Source organism: Mustelus asterias, chromosome 10 (genome assembly GCF_964213995.1).
Source record: "Mustelus asterias chromosome 10, sMusAst1.hap1.1, whole genome shotgun sequence".
In the NCBI taxonomy this organism is placed as follows: Eukaryota; Metazoa; Chordata; class Chondrichthyes; order Carcharhiniformes; family Triakidae; genus Mustelus; species Mustelus asterias.
Window position 1 is genome coordinate 96,679,065 of NC_135810.1, and position 26,457 is coordinate 96,705,521.

The window sequence follows — 26,457 nt, forward strand, 5'->3', positions numbered from 1 at the left end:
TCCACGTGGTCTTCGGGATACATTGCCAGGCTTTTGGAGGCCGTTTCTAGCGTATCCGCTAGCTCTATAGATTTAGTGAGATCGAGATTACCTTGCTCCAACAGCCGAAGTCGGATATAAGATGATCCGATTCCCGCCACAAACGCATCTCGAGCGATGTCATTCATGTTCTGGTCTGCCGACACTGCTTTGCAGTTACAGCCCCTGGCTAGCTGTAGGAGCTCGCACGCGTACTGTTCCATCGTTTCGCCGGGCTGCCGTCGTCGAGTGGCTAAGAGATATCGAGCATGCATCTCGTTTGGCGGTTTAATATAGTGCTTCTTAAGAAGCTCGAGGGCCCCTTTGTAGTCGGTGGCCGCACGGATCGCTAGATATACAGCGTCGCTTACCCTCGCGTGGAGGACCCGGAGTCTGTCGTCGTCCGTGGTGACCGCTGCGGAGGCTTCGAGGTAGTCCTGAAAACATTTCAACCAGTGGTCGAAGGTGTTGGAGGCACCCACCGCACGTGGGTCCAGCGTAAGACGTACAGGTTTTAACATTTGCTCCATGCTCTCTGTATCGTTTTCTTTTTTTTTTCAACGACGAGAGTTCAATTAGTAGTTAATAAAATTGATGCGCGATATAACTCACGAGGCTAGAGATGCTCGAGGAAATAAAGGCTTTTATTGACTACTACAATAGAGCTACCATATATAATACACGATCCCAGACTGAGGGGTCCCAGACAGAGCAGTGACCTTTATACCTCTCCCAGGAGGCGGAGCCCGACTGGGATGTACCATAATAACTATAATACAGGTAGAACAGCCCAACCCTAACCCCAACAGTAACATGTAGAACAACCCAACCCTAACCCCAACAGCAACATATATACAGACTCATAGTACTGGCCAGACCCTGGCTCAGTACTACCTGGTGGGAACCAACGATGGTTCACCACAGGGGGGCAGATGGACCTCTGGTGGGGGGGGGGGAAGGGGGGTCCGCTGCCATTCTGCGGGCGATCGTTGGGGGGGAGGGGGCAGGGGTGGCCATCGGTCTGGGTAGTGAGGGGGGTGAATAAGGGGGACACACACATCACTGTCCCCTTTTTCCACCACCCCCGCTACCCAGACCGATTGCCACCCCTGCCCCCTCCCCCCCCCCACTGTTCGCCCACAGAGTGGCAGCGGACCCCCCTGTGCCCCCTGCACCCCCACCAGAGATCCATCTGCCCCCCCCACCAGAGATCCATCTGCACCCCCCCCCCCCCCCACCCCGAGATACACCCTCGCTCCCGCTTGTCACTCCCGGGCCGCTTTCTCTGCTTTCTGCCTCTCGGGAGCGAACCGACGCGGCGCGCTTTTTCCAATTTTTCTCTAACTGCGCATGCGCAGTTCAGAGCTCCAATCGTTCCGGCAGCGCTAAGCCCCGCCCACAGTGTGTATCGGACTGGAGATGGCTGAGAGCGTATGGGGGCGTCTGAAAGTAGACTTCTAAGTTGGATCTGTACTACGCCCAGATTCGGCACTTAGAATGAAAATGGTAAAATCGGGCCCTTAGAATTTTTTTTGAAGAATCGCTCCCAATATCAAGTTTTCGCACTTTCCTGAGGGTGATTTGTTTGTTTTTCACCTTCGCCTTGGAAGTTAGCTTTGCATATTGAAGTAGTTTGTTCAGGCTCATTTCAAATTTTACAGTCAGTTGAAAATTGAACAATCATATTTTCAAAAATAAAGGGGGATTGCCTCGTGACACCCTTCGATCCAGAGATTTGAACATGATGTCACTGCAGATGACCTCTTGATAATATGGAAGATGGCTCAGGTGACTGCTGCAGCATGGGATCAGGATATGGGCTAGGCTGCCCTACACGCAGCAACAATGAGAGCACCTCACACTTGATGACCAAATTCTTACCTGTAATTAAGAGGGAGCATCACTCCCACATGCCCAGTATCTGCCTCACCTTGCCCAATGTTCCTCCCAGATTTTGCGCATGCCCTGGACTCTCTGAACTGTATCGCAGATCCTTCAGTTAGCCTGACCTGACCATGAAGGGGACAAAGGATTGGTTGACCCAATTTACAAAGAACATGGTTTTGCGCTTGCTGTGATTTACTGTGGCTCTTCTGGCAAGTTCAGACAAGTTGCAGATATTCATCAGTCTTTGCACTGACGGCAGATTTGATCAGAAGATGGTAACATAATTCTGTACAGGGAGGCTTGACCTGTGCCCCTCCATTGCCTGTGATCATCACTCCTCTTGTGCCCACATCCTTCCTGATGCACTTGACAATATAAAGCACAGATAAGACAGAGGACGGAGGACAGCTTTGCCCGAATCAATATTTGATTGGAAGCTTTCCAGCACCTAGAGGAGAATGCGAGAGGGGGACGCCAGGACAGATAACCAGCAGCACCGAGAGAAGAGTGCGAGTGGAGGACACCAGGACAGACTGTCACCAGTATCAAGAGGAGAGTGCGAATGGAGGACACTAGGACAGTCAGCAGCACTGAGAGGAGAGTGTGAGAAGGGGACACCGGGACATGCAGTCAGCAGCGCTGAGAAGAGGACACCAGGACAGACAGTCAGCAGCGCTAAGAGGAGAGTGCGAGAGGAGGACACCAGGACAGACAGCAGCACCGAGGGAAGGGTGCAAGAGGAGAATATCAGGACAGACAGCAGCACTGAGAGGAGAGTGTGAGAGTAAATTGAAAACAATGTGAGCATGCAGGGAGAAATCTGAGTGCTAATTTGCTACTGAGGGAGTCCAGCGAAGTTTCACCAGGTTGATTCCGGGATGGCAGGACTGACATATGAAGAGAGACTGGATCGATTGGGCTTGTACTCACTGGAGTTTAGAAGAATAAGAGGGGATCTCATAGAAACATGCAAAATCCTGATGGGACTGGACTGGCTAGATGCGGGAAGAATGTTCCCGATGTTGGGGAAGAGCAGAACTAGAGGTCACAGTCTAAGAATAAGGGGTAAGCCTTTCAATACTGAGATGAGGAAGAACTTCTTCGCTCAGAGAGTTGTGAACCTGTGGAATACTCCACCACAGAAAGCTGTTGGGGCCAATTTGTTAGATATGTTCAAGAGGGAGCTGGACTTGGCCCTTGTGGCAGGGATCAAGGGTATGGAGACAAAGTGGGAGTGGAATACTGAAAGTGCAAGATCAACCATGATCATATTGGATGGTGGTGCAGGCTCAAAAAAGCCGAATGGTCTACTCCACCTATTTTCTATGCTTCTGTGTAGTTTGGAACTCCTGATGTGATGTCAGGATTCAAATTTGATGTGGGGCAAGTGGGAGCAGCTGATTGGGTGATTACAGTTTGAGAAGTATTTACTACTTTTATCTCTTACAAACTATAAGATGTTTATTTTGAGGTTTATAGTTTGTGAGGGCTATATTCTGTAGCAATGAAGACCAGTGAAGAAGGTCTCTAGTATAATCGATATGATTTTAAGTATCTTTCAAAAGGTTTAATTTAAAGGGGTAAAGTCATGGCAGGAGATCTAAAAGCCATTTTGTGCTCCTCCTGCTCTATGTGGGAAGCCAGGAACATTTTCAGTGCTCGGGAGCATCCTGTGTGCAGGAAGTATTCCAGATGGAGTCCCTGGAAGACTGGACTTGGAGCTAGAGTTGGGCTGGGGACAATGTGGAGCATCTGCAAGGTGGAGAATATCGCGACTAGTATGTATGGAAAGCTGGTCACACCATAAGCTAAGATTCTACCAGGAAGGGAATGGATTACCACCATGCAGAGCAAGAGGATAACTTAGTGCAGGAATTTCCTGTGGCCATTCTCCTGCAAAACAGATTTACTGCTCTCGATACTGTTGGGGGGAAATGGCATCTCAGGGAAAAGCAGCAGCAGCCAAATTCATTGCACTATGGTTGGCTTTGCTGCATTGGAAAGGTGATAAAATTGTGAGAATGCAATTGTTACAGGGGATTCAATTGTAAGGGGAATAGATCGGTGTTTTTGGCCACAAATGAGACTCCAGGATGGTATGTTGCCTCCCTGGTGCTGGGTCAAGGATGTCTCGGTGTAGTTACAGCATGTTTTGAGGGGGAGAGTGAACAGTCAGTGGTAATACTACACATTGGTACAAAGAACATGGCTAAAAAAAGTGATGAGATTCTAAAAGCAAGATATTGAGAGTTAGGAAGTAAGTTGAAAAGTAGGGCCTCAAAGTTGGTCATCTCAAGATTATGACCAGTGCTACTGCTAGTCAAAGCAGAAATAACAGGCTATATCAGATGAATACGTGGCTGAAGGGATGGTACAAGGGGGAGGGTTTCAGTTTCCTGGGACATTGGGACTGTTTCTCGGTGGAAATGGAGCCAGTCCAAACTGGACAGGTTGCACCTGGCGTGACCGGTACTGATATTCTAGGAGCAGTATTTTCTAGAGTGGTTGGGGAGGTTTAAACTGAAATGACGGGGATGCAAGGAGTCAGAAGTGGGGGAAACAAGGATAAGAGCAAAAGACAGAAAGGGAATAGACAGAGAAATCAAGGGCCAGAGTCAAACAGGAACTCAGTGAAAAATAATGGGAACGGGAAAAAGAATATTAAAATGTCAAGCGTGAGGCATTCGCAATAAAGTGGCTCAATCGTGCAATTGATGCAAACAGGTATGATATAGACAGGATTACAGAGAAATGGCTGCAGGATGACCAAGGATGGGAACTGAACATCCAGGCATATTCAATATTTAGGAAGGAGAGATAAAAAGGAAAATGTGGTGGAGTTGCATTGTTGGTTGAAGAGGAAACTAATACAATAGTGAGAAAAGATATTAGCTCTGATAAATACAAAGAACAAAGAACAGTACAGCACAGGAAACAGGCCCTTCGGCCCTCCAAGCCTGTGCCGCTCCTTGGTCCAACTAGACCAATCGTTTGTATCCCTCCATTCCCAGGCTGCTCATGTGACTATCCAGGTAAGTCTTAAACGATGTCAGCATGCCTGCCTCTACCACCCTACTTGGCAGCGCATTCCAGGCCCCCACCACCCTCTGTGTAAAAAACATCCCTCTAATATCTGAGTTATACTTTGCCCCTCTCACCTTGAGCCCGTGACCCCTCGTGAACGTCACTTCTGATCTGGGAAAAAGCTTCCCACCGTTCACCCTATCTATCCCCTTCATAATCTTGTACACCTCTATTAGATCTCCCCTCATTCTCCGTCTTTCCAGGGAGAACAACCCCAGTTTACCCAATCTCTCCTCATAGCTAAGACCCTCCATACCAGGCAACATCCTGGTAAACCTTCTCTGCACTCTCTCTAACGCCTCCACGTCCTTCTGGTAGTGCGGCGAATGGAATGTATTATGGGGAGAGCTAAGAAACACCAAGGGACAAGAAATATTAGTGGGGGTTATATATAGATCCCCAAATTGTAGTATTGTTGGGGATGACACTAAACAGGAAATTAGAGGCGCAGTCGATAAAAGAACATCTGTAATTATGGGTGACTTTATTCTGCATATTGATTGGGCAAATCAAATTAGTTACAGTACCATAGAGGAGGAATTCCTGAAATGTGTATGGGATGGTTTCTGGACCAATATGTTGAAGAATTAACAAACAGGCCATCCTAGACTGGGTATTATGAAAGGAGAAAGGAATAATTGGCAATCTAGTTGTGTGAGGCCCCTGGAGAGGAGCGACCATAATTTAACAGGATGACGGTGGATAGGCAATGGCAAACATTTAAAGGGCACAAGGGTGAACTGAAACCATCAAATCTTTTTGTATGGATGTACACAGAAGAGGTCATACCACGAAAAAGATACATTAGGGTAAAAGTGGAGTTGAATGGACAAATAGTGCCTCTCCACGTTGTCTGTGGAAACTTTCCTGCTTTATTCGGAGAGCATGGTTGAGAAAAATTAAATTCAACTGGGGAGCTGTAAATCAACTGGTTGATGAGAAGACTGACCTACAGCAACTTCTGGAAAAGTACAAAAATGTGTTTGAAAACTTACTGGGTTCAATGACAGGAATTGAAGCCAAACTCAAAATTAAACTCAACAGTGCACCAAAATGTCTCAAAGACAAAACAGAATCATACACCATTTCGAGCGAAAATTGAAGAAGAGCTGGAAAGACTGACAGGAGTCATTAAACCAGTTACTACAAGTGATTAGGCTACATAAATGGTGCCTGTACTAAAACCTGATGGCCCAGTAAGAATATGTGGAGCTTTCAAGATGACTATTAACCCAGTTTTTTGCGCTGATCAGCATTCACTACTGCTGATTGAAGACTTATTTGCCGGACTATCTGGAGGCCAGAAATTCAGTAAAATAGATCTGTCATAGGTGTAGCTACAAATGAATGTCACTGCTAAATCACAACTGTTCCTCACTATCATAACACACAAATGTCTGTTTCGATGCACGAGACTTCCATTTGGGATAACATTCGCACCTGCTCTATTCCAGAGATCCAGGAATCAAATCCTGAGCAGGCTAAATGGTGTACAGTGTTTTCTAGATGATATACTCAACACACGTGCAAGTGAACAAGATTCTGATTCTGAAGAATCTTCAACACCCATTGAAATTGACCCCCAAATAGTTCAACATGAAAAATTACCAATAGAGTAAAAAGGACAATTCAAAGGACTCGAGTAGCCAAATTTCAGAATGTTGAGTGCAACCCAAAATAAATAGACATCCACTTGAGAGATTGTCTTATTAATTGTATGATGAAAGATAATGATGCAAAGTAATGTATTTACGATTTAATTGGGTCTGTTGTTTAAACGTCAAGAAAAGTTGTCGTCTGGAACTAAAGAAGAAACGGGGGAGGGATGTTATGTATTTAAGATAGTTGCATTTCTGCTAATAGAACTTTACATGATCTGCTGTGGCGTAAGCAGAGGGGTTCGCAGGCTTTTGGGGCACTTCCATCTTGGACCTTGGACTAACAGCATCTCCTAAATAAACCTGCATCGCGTTTGAATTTAATCCATGAGTGTGGCACCTCATTACTTTTCTTTTTTGTTGGAATTCCAGTGGCACAGTGGTTAACACTGCTGCCTCACAGAGCCAGGGACCCAGGTTTGATTCCAGCCTTGGGTGAGTGCCTTTGCGGAGTTTGCACCTTTTCCCTGTGTCTGCGTGAGTTTCTTCCGGGTGTTCCGGTTTCCTCCCATAATCCAAATGTGTTCAGTTTAGAGTGATTGGACATGCTAAAATGCCCCACAGTATCCAAAGATGTGTAGGTCAGGTGGATTAGCCATGGTAAATGTGTAGGGTTATGGGGTTAGGCTGGGGAGTAGCCTGGGTAAGATGTTCTTTCTGAAAGGCGGTGGCATTCTTCTACACTAAGGATTCTATGATTAATTGTTCATTCCTGTCTGGCACAAAAATAAAATGCTTACAAGGGAAATTAGAGATAGTATTAGATCCAAGGAAGAGGCATACATATTGGCCAGAAAAAACAGCAGACCTGACGAATGAGAGAAGTTTAGAATTCAGCAAAGGAGGACAAAAGGATTGATAAAGGGAAAAACAGAGCACGTGAGTAAGCTTGCAGGGAACATAAAAACTGACTGCAAAATATGCAGTCCACAGAGCTGGGCACAGCTCAACTAGTAAACCATTGCTTCCAGGAATCTTACTCGTCCAGAGTTAGAGATTTCTGCAGACTCTCATGCTTGCTGTCATCATAAGATCACCACGATCGAGGATAGCAAGGACTCGGAAGTCTGTGAACTTCACGTCATACAATCCAGCATCAAAGGACTTACTGATCTTCAGTGTGTCAAACTGCAATGACGTTACTAAGTTGTCATCTTCCTTCGGAATGCTGGTCACAGAGAATTCTCTCTCTACCCTTTGAGAAAAGAAACGCAAACACATCTCATCCTGCTCCACAGAGTGGACTCTGGATTTAAAGATGACCTTGGAGGCCTCCGAGGCAAAGAATGAGTCCTGATGACACGACACCTCTCCGAGTCCTCCGTGACATTGACCTCTATTGACTGCAGCCAGACCATTTTTTGCATGCTTCTCTGGATTTATACATTGCCCTCTTCACTGTCTCCCCAGCATCTCTAGTAGGAGACAGTGGTCAGAGAAGAACACCAGCTGGGTCAGTGGATCTGACCCATGAATGCTTGGGATACAAACAGGAAGTCTACCCTGGAAAGGGCGGTCCAACCTCGACCAGGTATGTTTCTGCAGTGTTCTTAAAATGGCTTTGCATCTCTTCCTGATTCAATCAGATGTTTGGACGTGGTGTCCAGTTTACTGTTGGCTCTACTGGATCATCCCATTAGTTGATGTCACTGAATGACTGCAAACAGCAGTGGGAGCTGCTGAAGAATGGTTAGCCGCTCACTCTTTAAGAGGTATACGTACATGCTAATTAACCCAAGGGACCGTTTTTGTTATTTTGCTTGCTATAAGGAGGTGACTGCCCACCACCACCTTAACTCCAATGAAGGGGAAGTTGCCTACCCACAGCAGAATACTCAGGCCCAGTGGCAATTATTTCCTCCTAACCAGATCGATGGCCAGTGGGGCCTCTAGCTGGACCATTGCCTTTCGTTGCTGAGGTGCAGAGTCCCATTGGAACAGCAGGTCAGCTTTGGCGTTGACTAGGTAACCCACAGTCAAAACACATTGTATTGTAGCTTTAACACTACTCAAGTTAATAGAGGCAATTTATAATACCATTTGAAGCTTTTAGTTCACCAGTCTTTTCCTTCTTTGGTGTTTTCTTCTTTATGTTTTTCCTTTTCACCGTTTGCCACTCCCCTTCTTCTACTATCTCCTCTCCCATTGACTACTTTCTCTCAAGGAGACTGAGCAGTTTGGTTACTTGCTGAAGTGACTTCACATTTTGATCACATCCCTTGTCCTTTTTTTTCATTGCCTTGTGCACTGAGAGCCTTTATGGAGGCCGGGGCTTGAATTTCCTTTGAGGCAGACCTGCTTGTTGCTCATGCTTTAATGACCTGTAGGTAGCACTGCATTTTGGGTAGGCCTTGGTAAGATGGCTGACCTCCCGCCACAGCTTCCAGCATTTGCTCTCTTTATAGTCTTTTGTTAAATGGCCTTCCTGCTTACAGTTTTGTCAGAAAGTTACGCTGCAGTTTACAGCCATTTGTCCAGTTTAGACACAGATATGAGGCGTGCTGAGCTGCTGTGAATTTTAAAAATGTATTCATTATTGTAATATAGAAATGACAGCAGGCAGCACAACAAGTTCCATCAAATAGCAATGTGACAATGACTAGATGATCTGTTTTCATGAAATTGTTTACTGGATAGATATTGGCCAGGACAGAAGTCCTCTGATTGACTTTGAATAGCACCATGGGATCTTTAATGTCTACCTGAAAGCTCAGAAGGAGTCTTGGCTTAGTATTTCTTCCGAAAGACAGCGGGGGCGATTCTCTCATCAGTGCAGCGGGTTGAGAGAGTCTAGTGGAGGCCATTTCACGGGCTCCCCGCCGGGCGCCACTGCCTCCACAAGTCTCCGCCAGCCAGATTTCCGGTGTCGTCAACTCTGTGCCGATTGCCAGCCCGGAACTGCATAAATTATGGTAATATGCATTACCATATGATTTCAATATCATTAATGGACCTGGGACTGAAGTCTCCGGGCCCACTAGTGTCTCTCCCACGCCCCCTCCCCACGACCTTGCTAGCGTGAAGAGGGGTGGGGGGGGGGCAATCCAGGCCCCCAAGAGGGTCAGGGGGCTAGGTGCCCCTTGGACATTGCCAGCTTGGCAGTGCCAGCTTGGGCCCCAAGGTGCAACGTGCCAATGGCCAGAGGGAATCTTGCCACTGCCCGTCGGGGTTGGGGGGTCCCATTGTCGCTCTGCATTCACGCTTAGTGACAGAGATAGGGAAGCCAACAATCAGGGCTGGCCATTGGGGGTGAGGAGGAGGGGGAGGGGAAGGTTGGGGACTGTGGGGGGGGGTAGGGTTGGGTCGGGGCTGCCGGTGAGGGGGGGGGTGTGGAGTCGGGACTGTGTGGGGTGGGGGGAATGGGATTGGGATATTGGGGCTGCGGGTGCCGTGGGGGTGGGGTATCGAGGCTGGCCTGGGCTGTTCGAGAGGGGTGTGGGAGGGCCAGTGGTGCGGGGTCACGGGGCTGGGACAGATCGGCGCATGTGCAGTGGCCCACTCAGTGCTATGCCGCTAGCCTTTTCAGCAAGAATAGGCCCCACCCCCACTGATTTTTAGCATGTCTCATGCTGAGGCACTCTGCGGTGCACAGAGTGTGGGAGATTGATTTTGAAACTCGCTGAAAAAAACAGATCGCTTTACTCCAGTTTTTACGCAAATTCAATACTTTTGGGAGAATCATCCCCAGCATCCTTGACTGTGCAGAAAGACATCTTTGACTGCGCAGCAGTACCCCATGCTGAACTGGAATGCAAACTCAGATTTGTGCTGAAGTCTCTGGAATGGGGTTTGGATCCACAACCTTTTGTCTCCAAGGTGAAAATACAACCAACTGGATCACAGCTGACATTGAATTCTATTTAAGGAGAAATAGATGTAATTAATAGATAACAGAAACATATCTAATAATTATTGGATTTAAAGTATGAACTATTATAAACCAATTTCATAACTTAGTGCGTTTTTACAAATAATAAAATTGGCTTTGAGATCATAAATGCAACTTGTGAAATACGCCTCCAATTTCCACATATTAAAATTGTGATATTGGAATAATTTCTTGAAGTTATTATTGAATATGAAGCTTGCATCCAAGTAAGTATTCTTTTCATGTTAATCAGGTTGGAATTCATGGCTCTTTATTGACATATTGCAGTATAGCTGTCCTGTCACTTTTCAGTTTATTTCTTGAACTGTTTTTGCACAGGTGCTGCGGAGGCTGCTTCGACTTCTTCTTCCTCATCCTCTTCCAGTTTTGTGAATGGTGCTACCAGCAAAAATCTTCCAGCAGTGCAGACAGTCGCTCCAATGCCAGAGGATTCTGCTGAAAACATGAGGTTAATTTCATTCTTTGTTTTCAATCCTCATGAATTCCACTTTTTTACAAAATGCAAAACTAGGATGACTGGAAGAAACGTCTTTGGTTGAGTAGGTAAAACCCATTGTCTTGAATGCCACTGAGTTCTGCAGACCAGGAAAGTTGCAGGTTTAATGCCTGATCTTTCCTTAGTTCCAGATCTCAGTTATGGTGGTAGCCTGGGTACTGCAGTTGATCCTATTAATCTAGGATTAGGGAAAGTAAAATAAAAGCAGAATTTTTCTTTCATAGAAACATATAACAAAGGAGCAGGAATAGGTCATTCGCCCTTTGAGCCTGCACTGTATTCAGTATGAACATGGTTGATCCTCTATCTCAGTGCCATACTCTCACTCTCTCCTCGTACTCCGAGACACCTTTGGAGTTTAGAAATCTGTCCGTTTTCTTCTTAAATATATTCAGTGACTTGGCCTCTACAATCTTTTGTGGGAGAGAATTCCGCAGCTTCACCACCTTCTGAGTGAATAAGTTTTTCCTCAACTCAGACATAAATGGCCTACCCTGTATCTGGAAGCTGTGACTTGTTGACAGCCAGAGGAAGCATCATCCCTGCATCCAGTCTGTTCAGCTGCGTCATAATTCTATACATTTCAATGAGATCCCCTCTCATTCTTCCAAACTCCAGTGAATACGGATCTAGTCGGCCTACTTCTCCTCACATGACATATAAAATCCTGATCGGACTGGACAGGCTAGATGCGGGAAGAATGTTCCCGATGTTGGGGAAGTGCATAACTAGGGGTCACAGTCTAAGAATAAGGGGTAAGCCATTCAGGACAGAGATGGGGAAGAACTTCTTTACTCAGAAAGTCGTGAACCTGTGGCATTCTCTAACACAGAAAGCTGTTGGGGACAGTTTGTTAGATTTGTTCATGAGCGAGCTGGACGTGGCCCTTGTGGCTAAAGGGATCAAGGGGTATGGAGAGAAAGTGGGAGTGGGATACTGAACGTGCATGATCAACCATGATCATATTGAATGGTGGTGCAGGCTTGAAGGGCCGAATGGCCGACTCCTGCACTTATTTTCTATGTTTCTGTAACAGTCCTGCCATCCCAGGGATCAGTCTGGTGAATCTTTGTTGCACTCCTTTAATGGGAAGTATATATTTTCTTAGGTAAGGAGACTGAGACTGCGCAAATACTCCAGGTGTGGTCTCACCACGGCCCTGTACAGCTGCAGGAAGACATTGTTACTCCAGGACTCAAGTGCGCTTGCAATGAAGGCCAACATACTATTTTCCGCCTTAGCTGCTTGCTGTACCTTCATGCTTGCTTTCAGTGATTGGTGTTCAAGGACACTCAGGTCCCTTTGTACATCAACATTTTCCAATCTATCACCATTTAAATAATACTCTGCCATTCTGATTTTCCTACTGAAGTGGATAACTACATCATTAATCCACTCTCTACTGCATCTGCCATGTATTTTCCCATTCACTCAAGTTGTTAAAACCACCTTAAAGCTTCTTGGCGGCATGGTGGCACAGTGGTTAGCACTGCTGCCTCACAGCGCCAGGAACCCAGGTTCAATTCCTGGCTTGGGTCACTGTCTATGTGGAGTCTGCACGTTCACCTTGTGTGTCTGCGGTTTCCTCCCACAGTCCAAAAGATGTGGTGGCTAGGTGAATTGGCCATGCTAAATTCTCCCTCACCTGGACAGGTGCCGGAGTGTGGCGACTACTGGATTTTCGCAGTAGCTTCATTGCAGTGTTAATGTAAGCCTACTTGTGACACTAATGAATAAACTTAAAACTTAAACTCTTGCTCAGCACTAACATTCCCACCAAGTTTTGTGTCATCAGCAAACTTGGAAATATTACATTTGGTTCTCTCATCCAAATAATTGATTATATATTGTGAATAGCTGGGGCCCAAGTGCTGATTTCTGTGGCACCCATAAGACATAGGAGCAGAGGTAGGCCATTCGGTCCATCTACTCTGCTCCACTATTCAATGAGATCATGACTGATCTGATATGATGATCCTCAACTTCACTTTCTTACCATATCCTCATAACCCTTGAATCCCTTACTCATTAAAAATCTGTGTATCTCTGCCTTGAACATATTTAATGGGGTGGCACAGGGGCAGCATGGTGACACAGAGGTTAGCACTGCTGCCTCACAGTGCCAGGGACCCGGGTTCGATTCCCGCTTGGGTCACTGTCTGTGTGGAGTTTGCATGTTCGCCCTGTGTCTGCATGGGTTTCCTCTGGGTGTTCCAGTTTCCTCCCACAGTCCAAAGGTGTGCGGGTTAGGTGGATTGGCCAAGCTAAATTGCCCCTTAGTGTCAGGGGGACTAGCTAGGGGAAATGCATGGGGTTATGGGGATAGGGCCTGGATGAGATTGAGGTCGGTGCAGACTCGATGGGCCGAATGGCCTCCTTCTGCACTGTAGGGATTCTATGATTCTATGAATTTTATGACCCAACCTCCACAGCCCTCTGAGGTAAACAGTTCCACCAATTCACTGTTCTTTGAAAGAAGAAATTCCTTCTCATCTCTGTTTTAAATGGGTGACTCCTTACTCTGAGATTATGCCTTCTGGTCCTAGACTCTTCCACAGGGGTAAACAACCTCACAGCATCCACCCAGTCAAGCTCCCAGAGAATCTTATATGTCTCCATAAAGCCACCTCTCATTCTTTTAAATTCCAATTTACTGGCCCAACCTCCTCAACCTCTCCTCATAAGAAAGTCTCTCATACCTGGGATCAACCGAGCAAATCTTCTCTGGCTCCCTCCAATGACACTATATCTTTCCTTAGATAAGGGGGCCAAAACTGTTCACAGCATTCCAGGTGTAGTCTAACTAGTGCCTTGTATAATTTTAGCAAGACTACCCTGTTATTATACTTCATTCCCTTTGAAATAAAACCAACATTCCATTTGCCTTCCCTATTACCTGCTGAACATGCATCCTAGCTTTTTGTGATTTATACATGAGGATCCTGAAATCCCCGTGTTGCAGCTTTCTGCAATCTTTCTTAATTTTAAATAATAGTCAGCTCTTTTATTCTTCCAATGAAACTGCATAACTTCACATTTTCCGACATTATATTTCATCTGCCAAGTTTTTGCCCACACTTAATCTGTCTATATTCTTCTGTGGACCCTCACCATTTGCTTTCTGACCTATTTTTTCTCTCATCTGCAAACTTGGCAACTCACTTCTCTTGTCCAAGTCATTAATATATATAGTAAATAATTTTGGCCCCAGCAACGATCCCTGTGGCACTCCACTAGTTACAGGTTGCCATCCTGAAAATGCCCTTTTATTCCAACTCTGCCTTCCATTAGTTACCAATTTGATATCCATGCTAATATACTACCTCCAACTTCACTTTCCCACCATATCCTCATAATTTACCTCAGGGCTCTTACCTTATTAAGTAACTTTTTATGCAGTACCTTATCGAACACTTTTTGGAAATCCAAGTATGTTACATTTACTGGTTGGCCTTTAGCTACCCTGCTTGTTACCACCTCAAAGAATCGGGAACCAAAAATAGCCCTTTGGGTGGTACCTTATCGAACACCTTTTGGAAATCCAAGTATATTACATCTGCTGGTTCTTTATCTATCCCACTTGACTCCATCTGGCACTCTGAAAAAACAACATTTATTCCTACTATGTTTCCTGTCTGCTGACCAATTCTCAATTCATGCCAATATATCACCCTCTTAAACCCATGTGCCTTAATTTTGGACTCTAACCTCTTCTATGGGACTTTATCAAAAACTTTCTGAAAATCCAAATACATGATATCCACTGGTTCTGCCTTATCTATTCTGCTTGTTACGTCTGCCAAAATTTCCAGTAGGTTGGTCAAACATGATTTTTCTTCCATAAATTCACGTTTAATCCAGTTGATATTTTCAAAGTGTGCTGTTATCACATCCTTTATAACTGACTTTAGCATTTTCTCCACCAATGATATTAAATTCACCGTATCCAATCATATCCAAAGACTCTGATTAAAAAGGTGTTAAGGACTGACCAAATTGAGATCACCTTTATTTCCTCCCTCCACCAACTTCCAGAATTGCATTACAATTACCTCATCAGGGCAGAATGGTGGCACAGTGGTTAACACTGCTGCCTCACGGTGCCAGGAACCCAGATTCAATTCTGGCCTCCATAAACGGGCACGAAAATGTGGTAAAGTCAGGTGTGAGGCCATTAACGCGATCCGCGCCCGCGTCAGTGCAGATGGCCACTTTACTGAGACCCAGGAATGGCCGCGATTCGATTCGCGCCCGAAATGGGCGCAACGGCGATTTAAATGCATTTGCATGCTATTAAATTGAATTAATGAACTGCCCGCCCAACTTTATCAGCATTTCCCCCTTTACCACCGCGTTCGCCGATCTGGAATCGCGCCGAAATGAACATGCTGAATATAAGTCTGAATCGGGCGCTCCAGCTGCTGAAGAGGCGAGTTCAGAGCTCCCAACGGCTCTCTGACTCAGATCGGTGGGGGGGGGGGGGGGGGGGGGGGGCAGGGGGGGTGGTGGTGGGAGGTGGGTCAGATCATTCTCTGGTTGGGCGGGAGGGAGGAGAAGGCAGGTCAGATGTTCCTCTGGGGGGCGGTGGGGGGAGTGAGGTCAGATCGTTTTCTGGGGTGGGGGAGGAGGAGAAGGCGGGTCAGATGTATCTCTGGTGGGGAGGAGGGAGGCCTGATCATTGTCGGATGGGCGGGGGGGGGGGCGATCATTGTCTGGTGGTGGGGGGGGAGGGATCGTTGTCTGGTGGGGGGGGGAAGGGAGGCGGGTCAGATCATTCTCTGGTGAAGGGATGGGGAGGGAGGAGGAGGCAGGTCAGATGTTCCTCTGGGGGGTGGGGGGAGTGAGGCCTGATTGTTCTCAGGGGGGGCGGCAGGAATGAGGCCAGATCATTCTCTTGGGTGGGGGGAGTGAGGCCAGATCATTCTCTGGGGGGAGGTTGGAGTGAGGCCAGATCATTCTCTGGGGGGGGGGGGGGGGGGGGTGTGGTAGTGAGGCCAGATCATTCTCTGGGGGTGAGGAGGAGTGAGGCCAGATCATTCTCTGGGAGTGGGGGGGGCGGGGAGGGAGGGGGGGGCAGCGAGTGAGGCCAGACCATTCTTTGGCGTGGAGGGGCGGGGGGGGGATTGAGGCCAGATCATTCTCTGAGGGGGTGGGGGGAGGAGGGAGGTGGGTAAAATGTATCTCTGGTGGGGGGGAGGATGCCCAATCTCTCACTGGTGGGGGGGGGGGGGGGGGTTGCAGATGGATCTCTGGCAGGGAGGGGTGGGGGGAGGCAGGGGTCCGCTGCCACTCTGCGGGTAATCGGTGGGGGGGAAGGGGGTGGGGGGAAGGGGGTAGGGGATCGCAATCGGTCTGGGTAGTGGGGGGGGTGGTGGATAAGGGGGACAGTGATGTCTGTGGGGGCCATCGCTCCCGCTTTTCGTTCCGGGGCCACTTTCTCCGCATTTTGCAGCCTGGGAGCGATCTGACATGGGCGCGCTTTTTCAAAATTTTTTCTAACTGCGCAAGTGCAGTTCAGAGCTCCGATTGTTTCGGGCGCACTAGGCCCTGTCCACAGCGCGAATGGGACCCGCAATTTTTGTTTCAGACAAAGAGCTAATGGGGGAACCTGAAAGCAGATTTCCAAGTCGGATCTGAATAGCGCCCAGATTTAGCACTTAGAATGAAAATGGTAAAATCAGGTCATCTGTGTAGAGTTAGCACATTCTCCCTGTGTCTGCGTGGGTTTCCTCCAGGTGCTCTGGTTTCCTCCCACAGTCTAAAGATGTGCAAGTTAGGTGGATTGGCCATGCTAAATTACCCCTTCATGTCTCAAGATGAGTAGATTAAATGGATTAACCATGGTAAAATGTGTAGGGTTATAGGGATAGGGTGTGGGGAGAGGGCTTGGCTAAAATACTCAGTCAGAGATTGGGTGCAGACTTGATGGGCCGAATGACCTCTTCTGTCCTGTAGGGTTTCTATGATTCTATGAACTTATTGCCTCGAGTGACACGTGAAGAATAACCACTTGAGACAAATACTGAGAGTTCACATGGGGGGCAGCATTCTCAGTAGAAGAGGGAAGACAAAATGAAAAATAAAACTTTAGGATTTTTTAAAATGCTTTTGTGTTTATGAAAAGCACCAATGATTTTCAATCTTGAGATATTCAAATTGTATATATATATTTTTTATATATATACTATACTATGAACTCTGATTCAAGTAGAATTTTTCAGGCTAAACCAAAATAATTCCAACAAGCATGAAAATTGCAGTTCAGACCTCTAGTATAAATTTAAGTGGATTGAGTTGGAGTGATGAGAATGTAGAACTCATTGATTGAGATGAATAGCGTAGATGCATATATAGAGAAGCCAGATAAGTACATCAGAGAGACAGGAATAGGATGAAATAAGGGGGCAGGTTCATGAACACTGGTATGGACCTGCTGAACTGAATGGCCTGTTTCTGTGCTATAACATTCTATGTAATTCTATGACATGGTCCAATTTTAATAACATTTTTTTCTGTTTCTAAACAGTATCACAGCAAAACTTGAACGGGCTCTAGAAAAGGTTGCTCCATTGTTACGTGAGATCTTTGTGGATTTTGCTCCATTTCTTTCAAGAACTCTGTTGGGCAGCCATGGCCAAGAACTGTTGATCGAAGGTACAGGTGCTGTATGGTTAACTTTTATCTACATGACGTCTATGTAACCTTTCTGAGAAATAGTTGATAGGACTTTTGCATTTTACATTGATGGTGGAGAGAATCAGGTACTAGAAAATTTCTGTCCTTTTAGGATATAAATGTAATCATTTATTTTTAAAATGAAGCTACATTTTGTTTCTTCAGCCTTAGTTTTGCTCCTAGCTCTAGATATTTGAAGTATCAGTGGAATTTTCCTCTAATCCGAATAATAGCTCGGAATTCTGTTTAATTTCTTCAAGTATACAAATCACAGAATTGTTACAACACATTTGTGTTACACAGGTCACCTGCCAAAAGTCCCAGTGCCTCAGTTACATCTTTCATGACTTGGCCAACTGAATCAACACTGAGGGAGAGTTTAGCATGGCCAATGCACCTAACCAGAATGTCTTTCGGACTGTGGGAAACTCCCATTGGCACGGGGAGAATATGCAAACTCTGCACAAATAGTGACCCAAGCCGGGAATCAAACCTGGGTCCCTGGTGCTGGGAGGCAGCAGTGCTAACACTGTGCCAGGCCGCACAGTCATATGGAATAGCTCAAAATCTTAAAGCATCAGCTCAAACATGGTCAACAGCAAGATATCAGGCAAGGGAATCTCCTAATTCCACCTACTACCATCCCTTATTTGATGAATTAGTATTCCTCCATGTTGAGCACCACTTGGCAGAAGAACTTGGGGTAACAAGAGCACAGAATATACACAATGTATATGCTCTTCAGTGCCCATCACCAGGAGTGGCTCAGTGGCATGATTGTTGATTCAGTTGGTCAAGTCATGAAAGATGTAACTGAGGCACTGGGACTTTTGGCAGGTGACCTGTGTCGCACAAATGTGTTGTAACAATTCTGCGATTTGTGTACTTGTTTCAGTTTTCTGCAAGGTATTCACCTTCACAATATGGTCAGGTCTACAGTGGGGAGACAAAACAGAAATTGGGTGATCATGATGCTGAACTTGCATGTCCATTCTGCATATGTGACCCCAAGCTTCTTGTCATTTTATTTTTCACTTTGTTTCCATGGTGATCTCTCTGCTCTTGGCCTCCTGCGGTGTTCCAATGAAGCTCAACATAAGTTCAAGGAACAGTACCTCAGCTTTTGAATAGATACTTTATAGTCTTCCAGACTCACATTGAGTTCTGCAATTTTGTAGGTTACCATCCGTCACCATTTTGTTTCTATCGGTTTAATGTGGCTCGATGTCAAATTTTGCTTGTTAAAACTCCTATGAAGTGCCATAGAGTGATTTATTACACTGAAGACACAAAATAACTAAAAGTTGTTATGAAACAGAAAATGCTACTAACACTTTGCAGGTCAACAGAATCTAGTAGAAATAGTAGAGGAGCTTGGAGAGTTGGTGAAAAGAAAGTTGGTTGCTGTCAGCATACCAGTGGAAGCTAGCTTGCCTGCATATGATATCACTAAGGGGCAGCATAAAGAGAAGCAAATGATTGACCCTGAGAGGACACTGGAGTTATGTTGTGCTGTGAACAAAAGGAGTGCCTTTGTTGGAGTTGCATTTTCTGAATTTGGAGAGGTGGAAATGGAACCATGTAAGGTAGTTTGACAACTCTGGACAACAAAGCAGGATTGTATGGTAATACATATTGAAAGCTGTGGAAATGTAATGAGATAGTACACCATAGCCACAGTGGCAAAGGCCATCATTTATTACTTCGGTTAGGATAATTTGGAATGCTGTGAGAGGGGGGAAGCTGGAATGGAAAGATTTAAATAGAAACAATTGGGGAAAGTGCTGCAGAACTGGGAAGTGATGACATGTAAATGGACCTTAGAGAGGTGTTTACGGGAGATCTTTGCTTTTTTGTCTCTTTAAACACACTTGGGGATTGATCAAATCATGAATATTCTTAAGCTGTCTCCAATGTTTGACTTATTATGTTTCTGTCTACTTTAAATTACAAAGAAACGCATTGCACCATTAAGTTTACCTTTAAAGAAATCCTTTATCTAATTAAATTTTAATGTATGGTTTAAAGGAATAAATTGTAAGGTTATGATTTATTTTTCACTCATTATGCTAATTATAACTCACTTGCACATCATTCATGAATAACAGCACCAATGATGTTTGGGACATAACTCAGAACCCATGGGCTTTCACAATATATCCTCTGTGTATTGATTTAAGGTAAACATACATGCAAACATTACGCAACAGTTAATTAGGAAGCAAAACTTAATAGAACTATACACCATATGGAAAATTGGACCTCTGCTTCATTAATATTTGATGAGTGAGCTGCAGCTGAATGCCACACCTCCACAAGCATTGAAAATGATGAATGTTAGACCACTTGCCTCGCCTATAATATCCTAGAAGGAGCATTAGAATGAACAACCTGGGAAGGGGAGGGCTTAGGGCATGACCACAATGTTGCAAAGCTGGAGGAGCAATCCTAGCTTTAAAAAAACATGAATATAAAAATAGCTTGCCTTTTGACAGCCAAAGCAGCTCCTGAAGAATCATGAAGAGTGTAGGCACCTACTCCGCTCATCCAAAATTTCCCAAAGAAACCCTTGTACTTGTGTTAGGCCCCTAATTAAAGTATGCCTGCCCAAAGCATCTAAAACGTGGGTTTGAGGAATTTAGCCAGAACACAGGTGTAGTTTGGCATGGGCTCTTCCACTGTAAAGTTTCCAGTTCCAGTCTTGCACAAGTTTAAACTCAAAAAATGGTCACAGTACATACCAATTTCTACCCCCAGATCTCTTTGTCCAGTTTAATTTTTTAAAAATGTAAATGCAACTTAAGTACACATTTAGTTTCTGTTATTAGTCAGGCCACTGGATAATGATGATAAGTAATGTGGTTTTTTCCCACAAGCAAGAACGATCTCAATTATCACAGTGGTTAATTGCTTTCAGTTGGAAATAGTACATTACAAAAGGAAATAGGAAAGGGGGAACATAACAATTCAATGGAGCTGGACAAAAAGGCCTTCAACATAGGGTGTGATTCTCCTGAATTGGTTCTGTGTTGACACCAGTGGGGAACTCGTGGAGGAGAGGAGGGCCATCAGCTTTCCAAGGGTTGCCAGGAGACTACCTGCTGATATGATGTTGAAAGCTTGGGATGCGGTGGCAGAGTCAGTAAGTTCCAGCAGCATCACCAGTAGGACTGACCAGAAGAAGATGAATGGCCTCCTCCGAGCTGTAACAGTGTGTACCTAAATGTCTGCCCCGGCATTACTCCTGTCCCTAACATCTGACATCTCACCTTAAACCCTTGCAACCTTCAAACACCTGAATTACCCACATCTCCCAGACAGCCAGCAATCCCAATCACAAACCCTCATAAGCTAGGCACAATGCCCACACATACCACCTGTTGTGAGTCCACTGCCAGGCCACCATCTCCACAATGTCCTCTTTGTGTACTCGTAGGACAAGGTAGCCTACAACAGGAGGGAGCATGGAAAGACGGCGGGGGGGGGGAGGCATGCCCGAACTATGCATCCTCATCCCCTTTGAGCATAGGGCACTGGAAATCATGGGGAAAACCCCGGAGTGAGCTGTAGCAGAATGCAAGATCAGCATGCCCCAAGGAAGTGAGAATCTAATGCACCTTTTAACTAGATGACCTCTCTGAAGTGAGTCTATCACCTCCCACACCCTTGATATTCCCAAAAGCTGACGCCATGCCCTCTCTCTTTTAAGATCTCCATCACATTCGGCCAGGCGTTTTGGGGTCATAGCTCCCCTGTTCAACACCTCAAAGCACCCGGACCATGGCTGTGGGAGGACACAAAATTCTCGGCACTGCTTTCACCAGCGCAAAGACACCTTGGTGGGACATGTAAGTGGACAGGCCTCTGGGGTACTCTCTGGTGAGCACCTCAATTGGAAGTGGGAACTTCCAAGGTGCGGGCAGTTTGAGACCTGATGGCTACCCAGAAAACAGCTGCCCCTAAGTCAGGTGTTAAGCCTCCGGAAAATGGAATGCCATTACTGTTCGTGCTGCAGAGGCAGAGCCAGGTGTTACAGGAGGAGTTGTCAGCAGCATTCCTGCAAATGCATGGCCAGCTGGAGGTGTCTGGAAGCCTTTATTCGCAGGAGATGGTGTCAGCATTGTGTGATACCCTGGCTGCAAGGATGGTGTCCACAGTGCGACCTCTGTCTGCACGTCGGACCTCTGATCTTCCCACAGGCCAGTTGCGCATCAGCCTAGGACATCCTGGTATCACAGCATCGCCAGTCTATGAAGCTGATTCCCTTGTCCTCCGCTTGCTAGCGCTTCAGCTGAGGGTGATCCTCGAAGACGCCAGGTACCTCAGAGGGCCCCAGGATTTAGACATTGTGCCCACTCGCAAGGTAGCATGCACAGAAGGGAGTAGAACCCCTTCCTGTTTATGAAGGGCACTCCCTGCCGAGACAGTGCTCTAAGGGTGACGTGTGCCATCGATGGCCCCCTAGCCCTGGGACAATGATGAACTGGTGCAATGACAATAATCCCTCCCTCAATTTCAGCAAACAAAGGAAATAGTCATCAACTTTAGAAAGGAGGACATGCTCTTGTCCATATGAATGGGGATGAAGTGGAAATGGTCGAGAGTTTCTAGTTTTTAGGTGTCCAGATCACCAACAACCTGTCCTACTCCAGCTACGCCAATGCTATAGTTAAATAAGCCCATCAACGCCTCTACTTCCTCGGGAGGGTAAGGAAATTTGGCATGTCCGCTATGACTCTCACCAACTTTTACAGATGCACCATAGAACGCATTCTTTCTGGTTGTATCACAGCTTGGTATGGCTCCTGCTCTGTCCAAAACCACAAGATATTACAAAGGGTCATGAACGAAGCCCAGTCCATCACGCAAATCAGCCTCTCATCCATGGACTCTGTCTACACTTCTCCACTGCCTCAGAAAAGCAGCCAGCATAATCAAGGACCCCCACACACCCCGGACGTACTCTCTTCCACCTTCTTCCATCGGGAAATAGATAGAAAAATCTGAGGTCATGTACCAACCAACTCAAGAACAGCTTCTTCCCTGCAGCCATCAGACCTTAAATGGACCTATCTCATATTAAGTTGATCTTTCTCTGCACCCTGGCTATGATTGTAACACTAGTTTCTGCATCCTCTCGTTTCCTTCTCTATGTACGGTGTGCTTTATCTGTATAGCGTGCAAGAAACATCACTGTATACTAATACATGTGACAATAATAAATCAAATCAAATCAATGGCAGAGAATCCTGCTGCCCGGGCATACTGGGCATCTGTCAACTCGCAGATGCACCTGTGGGACGGGGGAAATGGTTGAAGGGAAAGGCTGGGCAACTTGCTGCACAGGTCCCGCTCAAGCCCTGAAAAATGCCAGTGGTGAAGAAGTTCATAGCAGCCGTAACTTTCACCAGGAGCGGATGGCCTCCTCCTCCTTTTGGTGCCAGATGTGCAAGAATCTGGCACAGGTGCTGCACTGTGCCCCTGTGAAGGCGCAGTCTTTGGAAAGTTTTGTCCGACTAAAGATTATTGTTTCTCAGAGATGTGTGCCTTTGATGGGAGCTTTGCAGCATAGACCGATGTTTAAAATGTGAATCCTGTCATAAAGCTGTTTTGATCTCTAGGATGGGTCTGAGATTATAAATGTAATCCAGTGGAATCAAGATGAGGGACCAGCTGCGGGGCAGAACGAGAGTGCATAAGCCGTCATAGAGCATTGACTGATTGTATCAACAATGAAGCCTTTGGTGTGACATGGGCTGTCTGCCAACTCAGCTTTCAGCTGCTAATGGTGCATCTGATCCTTGTGCGTAGTAATCTCGGCTATGTCCTGCCCTCAACTGCTGTGGGGCTGTGAATGAAGGGAGATTAAAGAGGTGTGCCAGCAGCTTGGGCACAGTGAAACCTGAAAGGTAGAGAGCTCGAGTGAAACTGACGTACCCTGTGAGGGAAAGGAGTTCAGAGATGAATGCCAACAGCTGTGGCTTGTGAAATAAACTATTGTGAATGGATTGTTGTAGGAAGCATACTGGATTGAGTGCATTGCTCGTGTTTAACTGCACCATGAAGACGTTCAGCCAAGGCACCACTGTCCCAAGGGAGCACCTCTGCAGCCGCTCCCATCCCACCAGCACGAATCCCCCTACCCACAGGTGATTAGTACAACACCCTTTTACACCATGGGATAAAGTTCAGAGTGGCACTTACCACCTTGCTCCCCTTACGAGTCCATGCAACCAGGTCCCCAATTTTCAGGACCTGCACCAAATCATGCCTATGTGACTTAAGGCTGTGGACACAGGAGCATTGCGGGGGAGCGGAAAATCTGGTTTCCATCTGTTAGGGTCCTGGACCAGAACACCAAATTACGTTTGGATCCCAAACTGGACCCCAACAATTTTTCTGTTTGGCATATGTATGCGGATAGGATGCTTTGCTCCAGGAGTAATTTCAACGACAAATGAGGAATCTTTTTACATTAAAACAAGCTTTATTTAATAACACAGTTTAGCTCTAACTCTACTAAATGAAGCAGCATAACTATTAACAGTTGAACAATATTTTATAATGAAAGGAAACAACACTAATTACGAACTTATCGCTGTTTCAGTTCCAAATAAACAACATTCCTCTTACAGACTTAAAGGCCACTTTAATATAATTATCAATCACATATATACTTGCTCTAATAAGTATAAATAGCCTTGGAGTTTACTGAGAAATGTAGAGCTTTCAGAAGCCTGCAAAATCCTGTAAACATCAACCAGAACAGCCAAACTCCTACTCTTTTCTGCAAAAGCCTTTCTTCTCTGTCACCAACCCAGAAATGCATATAAACCACATCATCACATGATCCTGTCAATCACTCTAATCTGAAATCCCAGGGGAACTTAAGTAAATAAAAGTTCATTAACTCTACTTAACATAATCCCTTGCAAGGCCAAAATGAGTAATTATCCTGATCTCCTAGAGTCTGAGCTGCATTCCCTCCAGACATAGCGAGTACCTGTAGAAAAAAAACTGAATCTTAAAACATTCCTCTTGAACATAAAATATAGCAAAAGCACACTAATATCACAGAGGCCAATAATCACACGCATAAGAAGAGTTTTAAATATTCATCGGGTTCACACCTGCTGAGATTGGGAACCTGACCGTGGCCAGGTCCCCGCCGACACCAGCAGGTTTGCCAGCTGGCAGGAATCCAGTTTTAGAACCAATACCTGATTCAGTAGACATCAGGATTCCCCCAGGGGCTAGCGGGCCCGGTGAATCCCAGTCATATAATAGCATCAAGACCATTTGAAATTCACAACGCCATTGCCATCATTTATATTTACAAATTGTCAGACTGAATTTGTAAGATATATTTAATATTATTCAATGGCAGGAAAAACATTCGATATATTTGGGGCTCTGACCCAAATTTTTAATTCCTCTCTGGCCACGGGGTAGGTCTGGAGACAATACACATCTTTTTAGCCCGTCTCGATGCTCTCTCCACTCACGTTGTTTGTCTCTTAAAGACTTGATTAGCTGTAAGTATTCTCATTCCAACCATTATTCATGTAAATTGAGTCTGTGTCTTTATATGCCCTGTTTGTGAACAGAATTCCCACTCACCTGAAGAAGGGGCTTGGAGCTCCGAAAGCTTGTGTGGCTTTTGCTACCAAATAAACCTGTTGGACTGGTGTTGTTAAACTTCTTACACGGGGTAGGTGCCAGAGGACTGAGGAACAGCTAATGTGGTTCTGCTATTTAAGAAAGGTTGTAGAGATAAGCCAGGGAACTACAACCAGTGAGTTTCACGTCATTGATAAGGAAACTATTGGAGATATTTCTGAAAGAGAGCACTTATCTCCACTTGGAGAGGCAAGGCTTGAACAGAAGGAGGCCATACCTAAGTATTTGATTGAAATTTTAAGAAGATAACCAGGTATGTCGTTGAAGGTAGTGCAGTTGATGTAGTTTATATGGATTTCAGCAAAGCCTTTGACAAGGTCCCACACGGGAGACTTAAAAAGACGACAAATGCACATAGAGTACGGGGTAATTTGATAATGTAGATTCAAAATTGGCTTAGATGTAAGAGACAGCGGTTGATGATAGAAGACTGCTTTAGTAATTGGAAGCCAGTGTTCAGTGGCATACCACAGGGATCAATTATTCGTTATTTATATATACAACATAGATGAATAGGTGGGGGTTTGGATTAGTAAGTTTGCGAATGATAGAAAGATTGGCCGGGTAGTTAACAGTGAGGCTGAGTGTCTTGGGCTATAAGAAGTCATAGCCGGGATGGTCAAGTGGGCAGATAAGTGGCAGATTGAATTTAACACTGAAAAGTATGAGGTGATGGAATAACATTTGTTCATAGATCTCTGAAGATGAAGGGCATGTTAGTAGAGTGGTGAAAATGGCACAAGGGACACTTGCCTTTATCAATCGAGGCATAGATTACAGAAGCAGGAAAGTATAGCAACTTTGGTGAGGTCACAGTTGGAGTACTGCGTGCAGTTCTGGTCACCACATTGTAGGAAGGATGTGATTGCACTGGAGTAAGTGCAGAGGAGATTCACCAGGATGCTGGAACATTTAAGTTATGAAGAGAGGTTGGATAGGCTTGGATTGTCTTCGTTGGAGCAGAGAAGACTGAGGAACAACCTATTGATGTGTACAAGATTATGAGGGGCATGGATAGAGTGAATAAGGAGCAGCTGTTCCCCTTAGATGAAGAGTCAGTCATGAGGGGG

General features: G+C 45.6%; 1 protein-coding gene across 14 annotated transcripts in view; it reads left to right on the forward strand.

The window, feature by feature from the left end:
• Positions 1-26,457, forward strand: part of nbeaa (neurobeachin a) — an 812,689-nt gene that overhangs the window by 365,131 nt on the left and 421,101 nt on the right. For all 14 annotated transcript variants that reach the window (XM_078222243.1, XM_078222244.1, XM_078222247.1 and 11 more), the window contains 2 exons: positions 10,855-10,984; positions 17,559-17,686. In XM_078222243.1, the coding sequence (XP_078078369.1) occupies positions 10,855-10,984; positions 17,559-17,686 (258 nt within the window). The remainder of the gene's footprint in view (positions 1-10,854; positions 10,985-17,558; positions 17,687-26,457) is intronic.